We start from the raw sequence: 14,712 nt of genomic DNA, 5'->3' as shown, positions 1-14,712 counted from the left end.
TGTTCAGGTTTACCTTGACCAGCTCCTTGTTGGGATGTGCAGTACCAGGGGTGTGGATTATTTATACAATTCATCAGAAATATCAGTCAGCAACCAGAAATAGCGGATCATTAATTCTACAGTACTGTAATAGTGCCCAATGATACGAAGTTGGGATCGGCAAAAGTTGGCCGGCCGGCCGAAGACATTTCTCCATTTAGTGTACACCGGTCATCCAAGCCAGCTAGCGTCAACTACAATGAAGCATTTTTTATCACTAGACAATCGTTGCCAGCCGAGAGGACAGCCTTGAAACTGGTCTGAGTTATCTTCGCCCAGGAGACTCCTAGGTAAAGTGTGCCCACCTCAAGATAGGAGTCAACCCGATCGATCATCTAGACAGTAATGATATGGAGATTGCAATGGCTGACTTCGAAGCAATTAATCCGGCAAAAGAAACTCTGGCGTCGGTGATTAGACCATCGTCTGAGCGAGACGCTGCAGAGAGGGCACTTGTGAAGAAAATCGACCTGCGGTTACTGCCAATCATTGTGATTATGTATATTTTGAACTACCTTGATAGTGAGTTTTCAATTATACAGAATATTGTTTTTTGGTCATGCTGACTATATATAAGGGAATAATATCGCAGTCGCGCGACTGGCTGGGCTAGAGGATGATTTGCATTTGGTTGGCAATCAATATCAGGTAAGTCGCCATGCCAGTGTACGGTTTCAAGCGATAACTGACACACTGTAGACTGCAGTTAGTAGTCTCTTCGTTGGCTATCTGTTGGTGCAGGGCAAGTCGACAAACTCACTCTCTGTGATCGATTGACCAACCTAATTATCAACAGTCCCATCCAACCTATTCTTGAATAAATTAGGTAAACCAGCCATCTATCTTCCCACTGCAATGACCGTATGGGGTATTATATCCACTGCCACGGCCGGTGTCCAGTCGTATGGAGGTCTGATAGCGGTTCGGTTTTCGCTCGGATTTGTCGAGGCTGCTTTTTTCGTGTGTCTCTCTCTTTGTACGTACCCCTTTCATGTAGTATTTTGGCTGACTATTTTGACTAGCCCGGTTGTTTATACTATCTCTCTGCGTGGTATACCCGTAGAGAACTTGGCCTGCGCACAGCCATACTTTACTGTGGCTCTCTGGTCTCTGGGGCGTTCTCGAGTTTAATTGCTGCTGGTATCACGGGCCACATGGATGATAGATGTGGTCTTCGCGCATGGTACCTTCTTCCCCTCCTTCCTTTATCAAGCTAACTAATTGAATATTTAGGAGATGGCTATTCATCATCGAAGGTGCTATCACAGTCGTAGTTGCCGCAATATCCGCACTAGTCCTCCCTAATCTCCCTCGAACCACGGACTGGCTCTCTGAAGAAGAGAAAAGATTGGCCGCCTGGCGCCTCGAAGAAGATATTGGCGAAGATGATTGGGTTGACAGCGAGCATCAGACCTTGCTGCATGGTGTCAAAATGGCGCTGGCTGATATGAAGACGTGGATATTGGTATGGCATTAGACCCTCCTCTTCTCTTCTCTTGACTAATACCATGGGCAGGTAATCATGGTGTTCTGCACCGTCTCCTCTGGCTCCGTGACCAACTTCTTCCCGACAGTAGTACAGACGCTACAATACGGAAAAATCGAAACTTTGTTACTTACCGCACCTCCTTACGCTCTTGCCGTGCTAACGGCGCTCGCAAATGCCTGGCACGCAGACCGTACAGGAGAGCGATATTTTCATATCACTGTCCCATTATATGTCTCCATCATTGCATTCGTCATTGCTGCTACAACGACTACTCCAGGACCACGATATCTGAGTATGATGTTAATGGTTCCCGGCATATATACTGGATACGTAGTCGCATTAGGGTGGATTTCGAATATTTTACCCCGTCCACCGGCGAAAAGAGCGGCAGCATTGGCGTTTATTAATGCCGTTAGTAATGCAAGCAGTATTTATGCAAGTTATATGTACCTGGACTCCGCTAGTCCGAGATACGGTACATCTCCTTGCTCTATTCCTTCTTTTCGGCCAGACTATATTAATTTTGAAATAGTAACTGCGATGTCAGTTAATTGCATTACCTCATTCGCTGCAATCCTCTCTGCAACCGTGCTGCGATTCGTCCTTGTGCATCTGAATAAGAAGCTTGATGACTGTGAATCTGTGCAGATCGCTGTGGCTGGTGTTTTAGAACGCCCTGGGCGTCGAGGATTCAGATTTTTGGTTTGATCGTGCTAGACAAGTCCAAGGGCAAGTACATCCCCTAAATTGGTCAAAAGCGGATTGATTATTTTATACAATGGAGTTGCGCAAATGAATTGATATATGTTTAGTAGAGCAGGCTTCCTTGATTCCTTGAAATGCCGACGATATTAATCCAAGTTTTTCGTGTAACCTCTAGGGACATGGAATAATCAATAGAAACTCAATACAAAAAGAGATGGGGAGGCGCAGCCAATGATTCAGAGTCGAATACTTCCCTCCTTTATACCAAGGGCGGTACTAGTACCGCCATTTAATTTTGTTAGCACTAGTATTATACTAGGTAAATAAGAGTATTACTATTTATTTATTTATAATATTTTCTATATATATATTTTCATAAGGATAATAGTTCTAATTTAGATCTATTATAATTAATACTTTAATATATTATCTATAGTAAAAATAATAAATTGTAACACGGTCTTGGCAGGGCCGTGGCCGGGGGTGTCCGGAAAGACTATATGTGGGCGAGTTGAAGCTTCACCGCTTAATGTTGATGCTATAGAGCAAAGCTACTAGGGAGGGAGTTATCGGTTTTTGTTATATAGTTATGGTAGGCTTTGATCCGAAGGCTATTCGAAACCGAGTAGTCTTATATTGAAAGTTATATCAAAAATTATACAAAAGATATTGCTTGGTTTCCTCCCTTCGGGTGGGAAACCAAGCCTAACCCACAAAATAACCCTAAGACGAGGCGGCCGAAAGTGCCCTGGATATCAAAGTCGCTTAAAATTCGTCAATGAAAGTGTCAAACCTCGAGGCCAGGCACGTCGCAGGAAATCCCTGTCTTCGACAGGAGCGGTGTGGGAATTGTCCTCCATGTCCATCTATGGAGAGACACTTCCTCATCACATCTCGTTTCCTGCCGAACATAATGCGGTTGTGCCACAGACTGACAAATTCAACCAGATACATCAAGATAGTCTGTCAGACTTCGATTTTCGCTCTCTTGATGTGCTTATGTGGAACGGCTTCCCTCCAGAACTACGAAGCCTCGAGCAAAAGGGTATTGTCGCTTCGTTTGTGCAAGATCTCTTTCCACTCGGCCAATTAACTGCGCAACATTCTTTTATCGGAAGCTGGCTCTGGCATGTCCCGGAGGTTTTACACGAGAATTATGCCATGGATATAGCCGTAGAGTCATTGGCATTAGCTTACTTTGCGAAGAAGGCCGGTTCTACAGAGATGCTTATCCGGAGCCACAACGCATACGCAAATGCTCTTGTGAGTCTGTCAGGCGCTCTCCAGGACCACCGTTTGCGATTGACATCTGAAACGCTGTGTGCTACCCTTCTTCTCGTACATTTTGAAGCGAGAGAATCTCATTGTGTCTGTTGAACTATGAACTCACCTTGTTTAAGAATTTCGTGACTATGCGAGGCAAATCGTGGATCACATATGCCGGCGGCGCCGGACGCCTTATCCAACTTCGTGGCCCTGATCGCCATCGCTCTGGTTTTGACTCCACCATGTTGATGGCTTCCCGAGGATATTTGGTTTGTCTTCCTAGACAATGGCGAGCAAAAGGACTTCGACGTGAGATGGCTGCCCAAATGAGTCCAAACGAAGAAGATCTGATTGCCAGGCACAAGCTCAAAGTTACGCCGACAGAGATTGCGACGATTCCTCTTCTAGTCATAGAGCCTCCCAACCTAGCCAGTGAACACGAAGGCAAGATCTTGCTCAACTTCTTCGGTGGCGGAGTCATCATGGGCAGTGCTCGCGAAAGAGCGGCGCTGCTTATGGCAGCAGAGATGCGTATTCGCGTTTATTCCGTAGAGTACTCCAAGGCACCCGAGTCTCGATACCCGGTAGCCCGTGATGAGGCGTTCGCCGCCTATCGTGAACTGGTATCCCGATTCGGAGCGAAGAATATATATGGAATGGGTAGTTCTGCGGGAGCGCAAATTTTGGTGTTGATGCTGCTTGTAGCGCACTCCGAAGGGATTCCAATGCCTGCACGTCTATTCCTCTGCACTCCTGCTCTTGATCTCAGCGGTGCTGGAGACTCCATGGTGAGCAATGAGGGCAGGGACATCATGCCGGCCAGTTTCCTTTCTGCCATGGTGCAGCGAAATTACCAGCCCAATGATATAGATCTCACAGATCCATTATACTCGTCATATATGCCGATTACGATGCTTCATTTTCCCCAACCGTTATATCGGTGGGAACATGTGATCTGTGCTTGAGCAGTGGTATTCGAATGTATTGGAAGCTAAGAACTGCTGGTCTCTGAGGGTATGTTGCACGGATTCAACTGGAGTGAGACTTTACCGGAGGCTTTTCAGCTTCGTAAGACTGTCGAAGAGTTTTTGGCTTCAAGCTTGTAGTTCCCATGCCAACTAGGTCACCTACGCGCCTCCTGAATCAGATCGGAGAAGGCCAATCCCGTAAGTCGAAGGCCTGAATATTAATGTGAACGTTACAAGGCGCTTCAAATATCGATTTATCTATTTCGACTAATTCGGGGGTGAATTAATTATCTATATTGATATTAATAGAAGCATTGAGAGTTCGTTCCGAAGTTTAATTCTTACTCGAATATAAGTCTACTGGCAAAACTCCTTCACAAACTCAACAAAAATACGCTCTACCTGCTGAATACTCCCCACATCAACATACTCCTCCTTCGCGTGCAATCTCTCACCTTTCGGCCCAAATACCACAGACAGAATCCCCACTTCACTCAGAAAGGCAGCGTCGCACCAGAACGGAATTGATATGATATTAGGCCTTGTGCCCAGGATTTGGGCTGCTGATGCGGCTACTTTCTGCATGAATGGGTGTGTGGGTGGTAGTTTCTTGGCAGGCAAAAAAGTGTGATTTGCAGGTTAAAAGATTGAAAGGCTGGTTTTTTAGATCTGATTATATTAAGAAGAGTTTGTATATTATTAAGAAGGGTTCCATGAGCTTGTGAGGGGATGGCTTGAAATTCAATTGTGAGGGATATTTTAACTGGATAAGATAATGGCTCTTCACTGCTATAGATCAGACTGCAGTGTAAGATTACTTGGCTAAGTATATTATCTGTAGGGAGTGCTTATTGATATTCTTTGAGGGAATTTAGGAAGGCACTAGCATGCATGATTGAGTCAATCTTTATACTGGGCAACTGCCAGGAAAACTTTTAGAATGGTTTTTTTCTCTTTTAGTTGTCATAGTCCGGGAAACTCCTGTAGTACGATGTATGGGATTTCGACTGACCTAAGATTATTGGACCTACTAAGATTATTGCATAACTGGGAGCTTGTATAGGGTGACCAGTCGTTCATTATTATTTGATTATCGCTGAAATCGAGTCATCGGTTTTGTGGAACAGGTTCCTTTTGGATGATATCAAGACTTAATCGAGGTTACAAAGGAAGTTTTATGGGGAATGTCAAGCGATTATATCCTTGAATTCATCTACTTCAATAAAAAGTTGAATTAATATAAAAATGGATATTCTGTAATTGGTACAACTAGAAGAAGTACAGGAAATGTTTAGGAATAAATCTCAAGATAGCCAGTATTCTCACCCACATCTAGCTATCCAAGAGCTGGCAGGATAAGAAATCCATCCAATGCGCAGGGCTAGAGAAATAATGCTAAGCAGGCCACGATTCGAATGTTGTTTCCATTTCAACGGACTTGAAAACACGCATTAGAACTTTACATTCTGAAAATACACCGTCGCTAGTCCCTTGTCTCAAACCTGAATAAGTCTGATCACCGATATCCGAAAGAGGCACGCAATCGGCCCCCTTTCGGAATGCTTTTCTTGTCCAGTTGACAGAGGGATTAGGTATCTTGGATTGAGAACGAGACATTTCCTGACCGCGAGCCCACCCTATAAACTTGGGTATAATCGGTATCGATCCTGCGAGAATGATGGTTGCTATTTCGGCGTAGCTGTAGGAGTAAATTCTATCATCAGCAAGGTTAAGCTGAAGTTGGTGGGAACTGCTCGTATCACATACGCCCACAGGCCCACGGGAGCCATATTCCAGCTGAAATCCTCACTGTGGACCAATTTAATGCTGTATACGAGTCGGATGATTCTACATATGGAGGCACTGATAGTGAAACCAAGTCAGTACTAGTTTCATAGGGATTAGCAGAGGGGTAGTTTCCTTACAAAATGCCAGACCCAAAGGCGGCGCTAACCACCATTTTACTCTTGACTGGCAATTGCAGTTGCCACACCGCAAACACTGGAAGAACCAGGATTATCACGTCGGATATGATGTTGATGATCGCTGACGCGACAACCGACGCGTTCGAATCGATACAATGACCCGGTAGATCCGGCATCCATATCTTTTCGCGCGGGACACAAGTGAGGGCGATGGATAGGATCAGCGCGACATAGCTACAGAAATTGCCCACAATGAAGATGTAGGTGAGCCAGAAAAATTGTGATGTTCGGCTCACAACAAGATCCGCTTCAGCTGAATCAGCACCGAAAGTTTTGCTGGCAGTATGACCAAGCAGTATACAAGCTCAAGAACATTGGTAAGCTGGTGGCCAGTTAGTAGTGTGGACGGCGAAGCGGATCCGGGTGGGATCATACATTGAGTGTTTTCAAGAACTGTTTAACCGTTAAGTTCCACTGATGGATACCCTGTCCTGTGTGAGATGCCACCACCAACACTGGTGAGTAGCCGATCAAGCCAGCGACAGAGAGAATTAAAAGGTAGTCTTCAATCTTCATCTGTCGTAGGGTGTAGGTCTTGGTGAATACGCGCAGTATTAGAGGCAATATCGCGACTGTGAGGCCTAAACCAACAGTAAGCGCTGTATAGCTTTGGAAATTACGAGGATTGTGAAAGTCGCTGACTTGCCCCGGAGGGGGGTTAGCGCAGGCATTGTATTGAGATCCATGGTATTGTGTATAGCCGTGATAACAGCAACTGTTTTGCGAGTAAGCGCGCGATAGCAGAGTCGATTTATAATGCACATTTGTTCCCCATCGCATGCCACAGCCTTGGTCAGGGGCTGTCACTAGTAGATGATCTTGGTTTGCCACTGGATCTTGTTGGATTGGCAATGATGGTAATCTTGCCCGATTGAGTATCGAGTCGGCGTCGAGTCGGCGCTGACTGGTCCTCCAATCCAACACATCTATTGTCTAACACATTTATTGAAGTCTATCCTGCTTACAGTCTTTCACTATCTCAAATGCTGAGCCGACTATGGTGCTTGTGAAAGGGCGCCACTAGAATTTTCGGAAGCTTGTATGGTTATCATAATCTTCTAGTCTGAAATGGCAAGAAATAGAAATGGGCCGACTCTGGAGTTAAACAGTAATTACAGTTCCATTATCCGCGTCTAGACCCTGACTAATTCTAGTCCGCGGGAAGGGCAGAATCGGTTAGCCCATCACGCGGAATCTCCGGCTCCGAGGGCGGAGTACTCCGCTACCTACTCTCAGTACGGCTAGATCCGAGCTCAGGCAAATCATACGCTTTCCCGAAGAAAACGACCACCTGGTGCGGGGTGCTGATCGGCCAACGATGAAGCGGGGTTTCGGAGTGTATCCGGAGATTACTTTGGATCCACTACCGTTTGATGGGCTTCTCCACCATGTGGAACGCCACAAAGGTTTATTTAGTCAACAAACGGCCAGTCTCAACTTTGAGACAGTAGGTAGGATAGAGTTCAATAGACCCGGTGGGTTATCTCACGGGGCCCATGATCAAGGCCTATGCCATGGTCTATTGCGGTATTTCATTCATTACAATCCATCCCCTGGCTAAGCTTTAGGTCGGAATATAGTGCACAACAGTCTCGACTCCAATAAATCCATGGGAAGAAACAGGTTGTTGTACAAGGGCTTCTTCACTTCGTGTAACGCCACAAGGGTTAATTCAATCAACAATTCATGTTTCGCTGAGGTAACCGGTCGATCTGACCGAATGCGGTAAATGCTTCGATAAGTAGGTGACAGGTGGCGTGATACGGTATTGGCGAGCGTATAGGAATGGGGACATCATTCAGAGAACGCAAACTGGTGGCTTATTTTGAAATCTATCTATTTATTCTACATTTTTGAACACTAATTTCGCCTTCAATATGCGTCTCCCTACTATCCTGGCACTTCTATTTCGCACTACAGTAGCTCCTGTAGCTCCGCGTAGGGAGAACAGTATTTTGACAGAAATAAAAATAAAAGAAATGATGGTCGGCGTGCTTTTCGGTGTTCATTGTCGAGGACAAAAATGATCGGGGCCGTGGTGAATACTGTCACCTTCTGAATACTGTTGTCTGGCTAGTTATGCTGAGTGCCTGAAACGCTTAGCAAATTTTGATACGGTTTTGTTAATACGGCGTATTCAAAGTATGGTTATCATGTTATTAGGGCAGATCCTACAAATTAGCGCGCGGAAAATAGTCGGCCACGTCAATAAGCTCAGACTCAGAATTGCTTTAACAACCTTATTGTTGATCAAAGACAACTGTTTATTATATGTAATTGGAAGGGATTCTTATAGCAGCGACATGTACAATCACATTAGTTATGATACCCTCTACCAGGATGTAGACTACAATCTACATATTAGTTAGAACGAGATGATGTTATTCATGCAGCTACCTAATCTTCTTATCATTGCGACAGTGTCATACATGCTCACAGCTGATTCGCCCACTTCCCCTTTGAACTGATCTGTGTTGTTGTGTTGACATATCTATCGGATACCTACCTCCAGCCTTAACCTCCGCGATTATAGTCCACGCTTTGGACACCATATGCCATTGTAATCGCTGGTAGAATTTGTCATGTGGTTGATCAGTGCTATCATCACGGAGGAACATGAAGTTAATTTCCTCTAGAGATAAGCCCATCATCTCGGGATAGAAAAGCCAGACGATTGTGGCACTGATCACGTTGAAGATGACGAATATAATAAATGTTTTGTAACCGATGTTTTGCAACGCAGGAGGAGTAATCTCCGCAACCTATTCTCGAATTAGATATCTACCTTTTGGTAGCGAAAATTAGAGCGACCGTAGATTTACCAAAAAGTTACCCAAGAAATCAGCCCCTGCAGCTAGGGCAGCTCCTTTAGCTCGGGATGTCACTGGCAAAATCTCGGCTGGATAGACCCAGACACACGCCATCCATCTTGTTCGGAGGCTGTAGATTAGAATAGACTCATGGAAGAATATCTCTGGATGCACAATTGTATCATACCCCAACTAAAGCAAGATACAAATGCAAAAACAAAGAACACGGCCGCAATGCTAGAGGCTCGGTTGTTTATTGCCACACAAATGGCCTCCAAAACAAGCACCGCGGACATGCCAATAGCCATCATGACAAGGAGTCGGCGCCGGCCAACAGTATCAATGATACGCCACTGTACGACTTGCGATCAGTAAGAACTGTAGGTGGAGTAGGAGCTAAAATAACACTCACCGTCAAGAAAGAGGCAATGATATACCACATGTGGAGAAAGCTGCCGATAAGAAGGGCATTCTTCTTGTCCATGCGTAGATTTTCTTTGAAAAGAATGGGGCCATAATAAGTGATGATGTTAATTTCTTTCATGATATTCAGTTTAAATGAGGAGCGCTCTCAGGGTCTTACTGGGGAAGTACCTGTCATCTGCTGCATAAACTGGATACCGATAGCAAGATGGAATCGCTTGTTGGCCCTGACTCCTCTATCCTGAAAGAGATCGATCCAGGATCTGCCTTCATCAGATTCAAGCTGGATTGCTGTGGAAATTTCTTCTCGCTCCTGTAGAACGAGTGGGTGATCGATTGGCCGGTTACGTAACTTGGCGAGCACTGCAATGCCACGATTTGAATGGGGCTCGTTCCACATGAGCCATCGAGGGGTGTCCGGCAAGAAAGTAGTGACAATGAGAATGTAAACAGCGAAAATCAACTGGAAGAGCAGCGGAAATCGCCACTGAAGAACACTAGAGCAAAAGAACAGGCCATAATTTATCCAGTACGCTACCATGAGGCCGAATAGCATCATCGTCATTTGGCAACAAACATGCCAGCCTCGTTGTGAAGCGAAACATACCTCACTTTGATAAACGGGTGCAACTAAAATCGTATAGCGATTAGCATCGTGTCAAAAAGGGCCACGAGCGTTGGGGTCGATGTTTACCAGAAACCATGTAACCAGTTCCTACAGAAATACGAGTTTATTAGCGGAATTCGGACGCCAACCTTTTGGGAATGAGGCATAGTTTATACCTATACCTGTCAATACTCTTCCGATCATCATCTGCACTCTCTCAAAGCATGATCCCATCAAAACCGACCCGACGATAATAAAGACTGAACCTAATAATACCATATATTTCCTCCAAGCGATTCCGTTAAAAACGCCGCAAGAAGCGCACCTAACAGAGCACCAAGATCGTATAGTGCTGTGATCGTGCTGACCATGATTGTCGATGGATTACCCATTTGTTCTAGCCAATATTGTGATATGACGATGCCGGACATAACACCCTGATTGTGGCCAAATAGTAGAAAGGAAAAGGAACAGACGGTGATGATGGTGTTGATTAGGACTGGGCCTTTCAGCCGTGCAGCCCCGGTGCGGTTGCTCATGTTGGGCATATTATTATCGGAAACTTAGTGATAGTTCCTCGTGAGGATATATAACCGCTCAATGTACTGCAGATTACGGTACGTGTGGTTGGATGCCGGGATTGATTTGCTGGTTGATCCGACAGCAACCAGGTGAGAATACCTAATGCGCCCAAAAATCCGTGTTATCTACCCGCCGGTTACAAACCCACTATCAGATAATACGGAAATATGCCATACATACCTAACTAATCCTCCTTCCCATATGATTTCACCTAGATAGTAATCTATTGGAAAACCCCGTCAAATTTGGCCATTTTGAAGCTGTTCGTGACTCGTTGACCATTACTGAATACGAGGTAGGACGTTCTTATAGGTGAGCTATACAGCAAATAGCAATATCTAAGCCGATACAGATGCTATTCCTCGCCAACAATTGATCATATCTTTTGCTTAATATCTCACCACTTCCTTGTAATTGCCATCCTATCTCAAGTGGACCATTCAATTCGACACGCAGGAGTCGTGTTGCCGGCCGTGAGCGGCATGACCTTTGCGGGATTACCCTCCTCCCCCCTATGGGATTCGATTAGTCGGAGTGGTTTCTAAGGCTAGCACAATCGCGCCGGCCTGTCCCTTCCCCTCTAGCACGGATCGACAGGCGGCTTCTATTCCTGGACGATAGAGGATATACGTGTTCAATATGGTGACTGACCAAACATTAGCCAAAAGTTAATCAGAAAGTCAATAACACTATCCTTGTCCGGGCTTGTTCGGTCAACAGCAACATTGTGAATTACCTTCCTAATCGGGGCTTAGATTCATCTAACATATGGTCATATCACTCTCACACCTCCGTCATAGTTTCTCGTTCATTGGCATCCAGCCCCTGGTCGCAAGTTGGGCTGTTCATTATGTTCGCCGGTCCTATCTTCAGCAAATTATCGGTGCAGGCTGGCTCGCATGCGCTTACAAGCATACGGTGGACCTAGTCAACAGGGTCTAAGTAGCAGTCTATTGTGGTCCCGCTTGCCGCTGTCACTATTTCTACACGCTGGAAAGGAATGATAACCGTCTATCATTAAACTACGTCATTTTTGCTAGATAGGTTCCTGACACCCCTAGTATTCACATCCTAGTATCTTCGCGGTGTCTTTGATTGTGAAAGACTATTTTAAGTGTCTTCATCAGTGGCTGAACCAGTCCAGGGGGTAGCTACAGGAGACCAAATCTTGACTCCATATTCGAGTTATGGATATAAAAGTGAAACTCATATCTCTTTGCGTATAATATCGTCTGTCACTCACATTTTACCATCCAATCGACTATACAGTTTACATTGTCGATATTATACACGAGCAGATTGTCATCAACTGCGACTAAAGCAGGCGACAATAGCAGACCTTGTTCCACTCGGAATGAACGCCACCTTCACAACAATGGCCGGAGCATGTTTGAATTGCCACCGGAGGAAAACTAAGTGTGAGAGGCATGGTCGGCCTTGCGCCAATTGCGAAAACGTTGGTCGACCATGCATAGTGCGATCAAGAAAGCAGCCGATAGTATGTTGCAGGTGCCGTAGCAAAAAGATGATATGCGACGTACCAATAAACCAAGGAACATGCATCAGTTGCGACGAATTGAATATCACATGCTTGGATAAAAATTTTGCCGGAGAAGCGATTGAATGTCCATTTTGCCACCATTCATTCGAGGGTTCTTTGCTTTCTTATCATGAGCGTACATGCAATTTCAAGCAATCGAAGTATCAGACAGGACAAGGTCCTGATCCCGAGGTCAAGTCACCCGATGGAATAAATACAAAATATCAAATCGACATCGTTCGCAATGTATCCGAATTGATCAGTACGGCATTGTGTTCTCTAAATATCGACGACAAGAGAACGTTAGTTACTAAGAAGTAAGTGTGTTCAAGTATTTTTTTATATCAAACTTCATGTTAACGTAATCAGGCACGAGATTAATGCACAGGTTAAGGGCCTTGGTAAGGCCAAATACTGGTTGTTCTCCTCAATTATAGCTTGGAGACAATCATCTGTCGCAAAAGAGAATTATGATGTCTTCTTGAATCAACCACCGGTTGAGCAGTATCGCACTTTTCTTTTACTATCGCTGGGGTCTGGATCCAGCCGCAATTTAATCCTCTCTATCATTCACTTACTCACCTTGATATGCCTTATTCCGAATCAAGATGATGGTGTGGAGGGCGAAGGACCGCCTAATTGGATAAGCGACATCTCGCTAGTTTATGAAGTACTTGGTGGTAGAGGTTCGTTATTCAAGTCTGATGTGAGTTGCGTTCTCCTCCGCCTTGGCTGGCGAGCGTCGCACGCCTTAAGACATTCGGAATCCCAGGTCCTGCGTGAATGTTTACAGTTACCAAAACTGGATAAGCAACATGACATCTTCGACCGCTACGTGCATATGTGGTTTTACAAGTCACAGTTGCCCGATTACGCGATGGCCGCCGCGCTTTCCCGACCGCAGTCATGCATGATATTCATGGACCATGCAGAGGATATTTTTCAAAATATACTTACCCTACACCAGGGAAGACGTTTCCATGATGAATCGAGAAGCTTGGCTGCAGCTGCACAAGAGACAGTCAAATCTTTCTTCCGCGACGGGTTGAAATGGTCGCTGAAAGAAAGATCTCTCGAAAACATCATTATTTCATTCAATATTAGCCTGGACCAGCTAGAAGTCGAAGAAGCGCTCAAAGCAGCCGTAGCTTTGCTACGCAAGATGCGACTTTTTTTCCAATGTATACCCAGCGACCTGTACGTGGATGAGAATCCAGAGCAATGCATCCTAACATTTGCAGAGCTATTCAGCGAGCTCTCAAAACTATGGCGGAGAATATTCTTTCTCGTTGGAAAATGAGTGATTATTGATAGTCTGTAGTTGGTCTTTAGCCTGGGAATGAATTCTTCATATTTTGTAAAAGTGATGGTGTGACGGTTCGGTTGTAGGTCCGGTGATTGTCACTTAGTTTTCTCACGAGGAGGCACCATAATAATGACTGGTCCCATCTCAGATAGTGATGGAAGGGGTGGCATGCAATGACCAGTATACATTGGACATAATCATCCTTTGGTGCCAGCCAAAAATGATACACGAATTGGGAGGTATATTTATCGAAAGCTTGTCATGCGTGGTGACATGGATTGAGAGACCAATGAATGGTTTGCCTAACAAGCAGTGGTGAGGATTATTGGCCCGAATTCGGATGTAGCCGAGATTAGTAGTAAATTGCGCGAATCGATTCCTGTTTTCCAGCGGTTAAAGCCTATTCGAAGACAAGGTATACTACGTGGCAAATGCCTAGGCACTTAAGATCTCAAACTAAAGTTCGAAGAGAAAGAACTCTAGGCTAGCTCAATTTCAAACAGTGAAGACATTTTTAAGCTAGTCTGATTGTTGACCGAAAAACCACCATGCCAAAAAGTGTTTCCCCTTTTAGTGAGGGTAATTAATTTGGCGCTTATTCTGGCTGACGCTGATCTAGACCAGGGTCTACGCTTTAGCAGAGGCCTGACCGCATTTGGGTCAGTGGCGATGAGTGAGTATTTTCAACGATCGTTCACCGGCGATGCATCCGGCAAGTGGGGCTTTTTACTACGGGGACATTTTTTTGAGAGTGTGACACTGTAATCATTCGACTCGTTATAGTGCAGTTATGTCTTAGTACCGTATCTAATGATAACCGGCAACTATCTTCCACCCCGCCCCAGCCAAACTTCGACACCCCGGAACTAAGGGATTTAGTGCACCATCTAGTTCCATGCGTTTTGTCTGCTCAAAGCCTAAAATGGGTTAACTGATTGGAAACAAGAATAGGTGGACCTTGCCCAATAATTCGGAATAAATGAAACACGTGA

At 45.0% G+C, this 14,712-nt stretch overlaps 7 protein-coding genes across 7 annotated transcripts; 4 read left to right on the top strand and 3 right to left on the bottom strand.

Moving 5' to 3' along the window:
- Window positions 1-265: 265 nt before the first annotated feature.
- Window positions 266-2,538, top strand: BGW36DRAFT_379848 (MFS transporter). The gene is made up of 9 exons (XM_046216265.1): window positions 266-329; window positions 436-561; window positions 617-687; window positions 739-781; window positions 836-999; window positions 1,062-1,222; window positions 1,273-1,504; window positions 1,556-2,003; window positions 2,061-2,538. Exons 2-9 carry the CDS (start codon window positions 537-539, stop codon window positions 2,234-2,236), a joined length of 1,320 nt encoding a protein of 439 aa, XP_046072706.1. The 5' UTR covers window positions 266-329; window positions 436-536; the 3' UTR covers window positions 2,237-2,538.
- A 421-nt stretch (window positions 2,539-2,959) lies between these two features.
- On the top strand, window positions 2,960-3,780 carry BGW36DRAFT_270695 (uncharacterized protein; the record flags this gene model as incomplete). The annotated part of the gene is made up of 3 exons (XM_046210145.1): window positions 2,960-3,154; window positions 3,272-3,599; window positions 3,653-3,780. Coding segments are annotated over 3 exons (651 nt in total), but the record flags the coding sequence as incomplete, so codon positions are not given.
- BGW36DRAFT_397565 (Alpha/Beta hydrolase protein) lies at window positions 3,742-4,605 on the top strand (the record flags this gene model as incomplete). The annotated part of the gene is made up of 4 exons (XM_046218317.1): window positions 3,742-4,122; window positions 4,144-4,391; window positions 4,469-4,470; window positions 4,496-4,605. 4 exons carry the CDS (start codon window positions 3,742-3,744, stop codon window positions 4,603-4,605), a joined length of 741 nt encoding a protein of 246 aa, XP_046072704.1.
- Window positions 4,606-5,862: 1,257 nt separating this feature from the next.
- BGW36DRAFT_407890 (uncharacterized protein) lies at window positions 5,863-6,488 on the bottom strand (the record flags this gene model as incomplete). Its single annotated transcript, XM_046219065.1, has 3 exons — window positions 6,393-6,488; window positions 6,235-6,330; window positions 5,863-6,181 (listed from the first exon to the last, which is right to left on the bottom strand). The coding sequence occupies exons 1-3, from the start codon at window positions 6,425-6,427 to the stop codon at window positions 5,863-5,865; spliced, it is 450 nt and encodes a 149-aa protein (XP_046072703.1). The 5' UTR covers window positions 6,428-6,488.
- A 191-nt stretch (window positions 6,489-6,679) lies between these two features.
- Window positions 6,680-7,486, bottom strand: BGW36DRAFT_379842 (uncharacterized protein). Its single transcript, XM_046216264.1, has 3 exons — window positions 7,095-7,486; window positions 6,828-7,059; window positions 6,680-6,774 (listed from the first exon to the last, which is right to left on the bottom strand). The coding sequence occupies exons 1-3, from the start codon at window positions 7,214-7,216 to the stop codon at window positions 6,685-6,687; spliced, it is 444 nt and encodes a 147-aa protein (XP_046072702.1). The 5' UTR covers window positions 7,217-7,486; the 3' UTR covers window positions 6,680-6,684.
- A 1,389-nt stretch (window positions 7,487-8,875) lies between these two features.
- Window positions 8,876-10,580, bottom strand: BGW36DRAFT_342199 (general substrate transporter; the record flags this gene model as incomplete). The annotated part of the gene is made up of 6 exons (XM_046213119.1): window positions 10,442-10,580; window positions 9,857-10,315; window positions 9,675-9,799; window positions 9,469-9,615; window positions 9,275-9,409; window positions 8,876-9,214 (listed from the first exon to the last, which is right to left on the bottom strand). The coding sequence occupies exons 1-6, from the start codon at window positions 10,569-10,571 to the stop codon at window positions 8,876-8,878; spliced, it is 1,335 nt and encodes a 444-aa protein (XP_046072701.1). The 5' UTR covers window positions 10,572-10,580.
- Window positions 10,581-12,341: 1,761 nt separating this feature from the next.
- Window positions 12,342-13,714, top strand: BGW36DRAFT_359765 (uncharacterized protein; the record flags this gene model as incomplete). Its single annotated transcript, XM_046214111.1, has 3 exons — window positions 12,342-12,372; window positions 12,428-12,731; window positions 12,784-13,714. The coding sequence occupies 3 exons, from the start codon at window positions 12,342-12,344 to the stop codon at window positions 13,712-13,714; spliced, it is 1,266 nt and encodes a 421-aa protein (XP_046072700.1).
- Window positions 13,715-14,712: the final 998 nt, after the last annotated feature.

Source organism: Talaromyces proteolyticus, assembly GCF_021365285.1.
Source record: "Talaromyces proteolyticus strain PMI_201 chromosome Unknown BGW36scaffold_6, whole genome shotgun sequence".
NCBI classification, from domain to species: Eukaryota; Fungi; Ascomycota; class Eurotiomycetes; order Eurotiales; family Trichocomaceae; genus Talaromyces; species Talaromyces proteolyticus.
This window is presented reverse-complemented; position numbering and strand designations above follow the sequence as displayed.

What these genes read in the sequence shown, in the direction of transcription:
- BGW36DRAFT_379848 (XM_046216265.1), top strand. Translation starts at nt 537, where the DNA reads ATGTATATTTTGAACTACCTTGATA. An exon ending in TTGTCGAGGCTGCTTTTTTC is followed by an intron (nt 1,000 to 1,061) that starts GTGTGTCTCTCT and finishes TATTTTGACTAG; the next exon opens with CCCGGTTGTTTATACTATCT. An exon ending in CTCCGCTAGTCCGAGATACG is followed by an intron (nt 2,004 to 2,060) that starts GTACATCTCCTT and finishes ATTTTGAAATAG; the next exon opens with TAACTGCGATGTCAGTTAAT.
- BGW36DRAFT_379842 (XM_046216264.1), bottom strand. Translation starts at nt 7,216, where the DNA reads ATGTGCATTATAAATCGACTCTGCTATCGCGCGCTTACTCGCAAAACA. An exon ending in CTAACCCCCCTCCGGGGCAA is followed by an intron (nt 7,060 to 7,094) that starts GTCAGCGACTTT and finishes TAATTTCCAAAG; the next exon opens with CTATACAGCGCTTACTGTTG. An exon ending in AGTTCTTGAAAACACTCAAT is followed by an intron (nt 6,775 to 6,827) that starts GTATGATCCCAC and finishes ACTGGCCACCAG; the next exon opens with CTTACCAATGTTCTTGAGCT.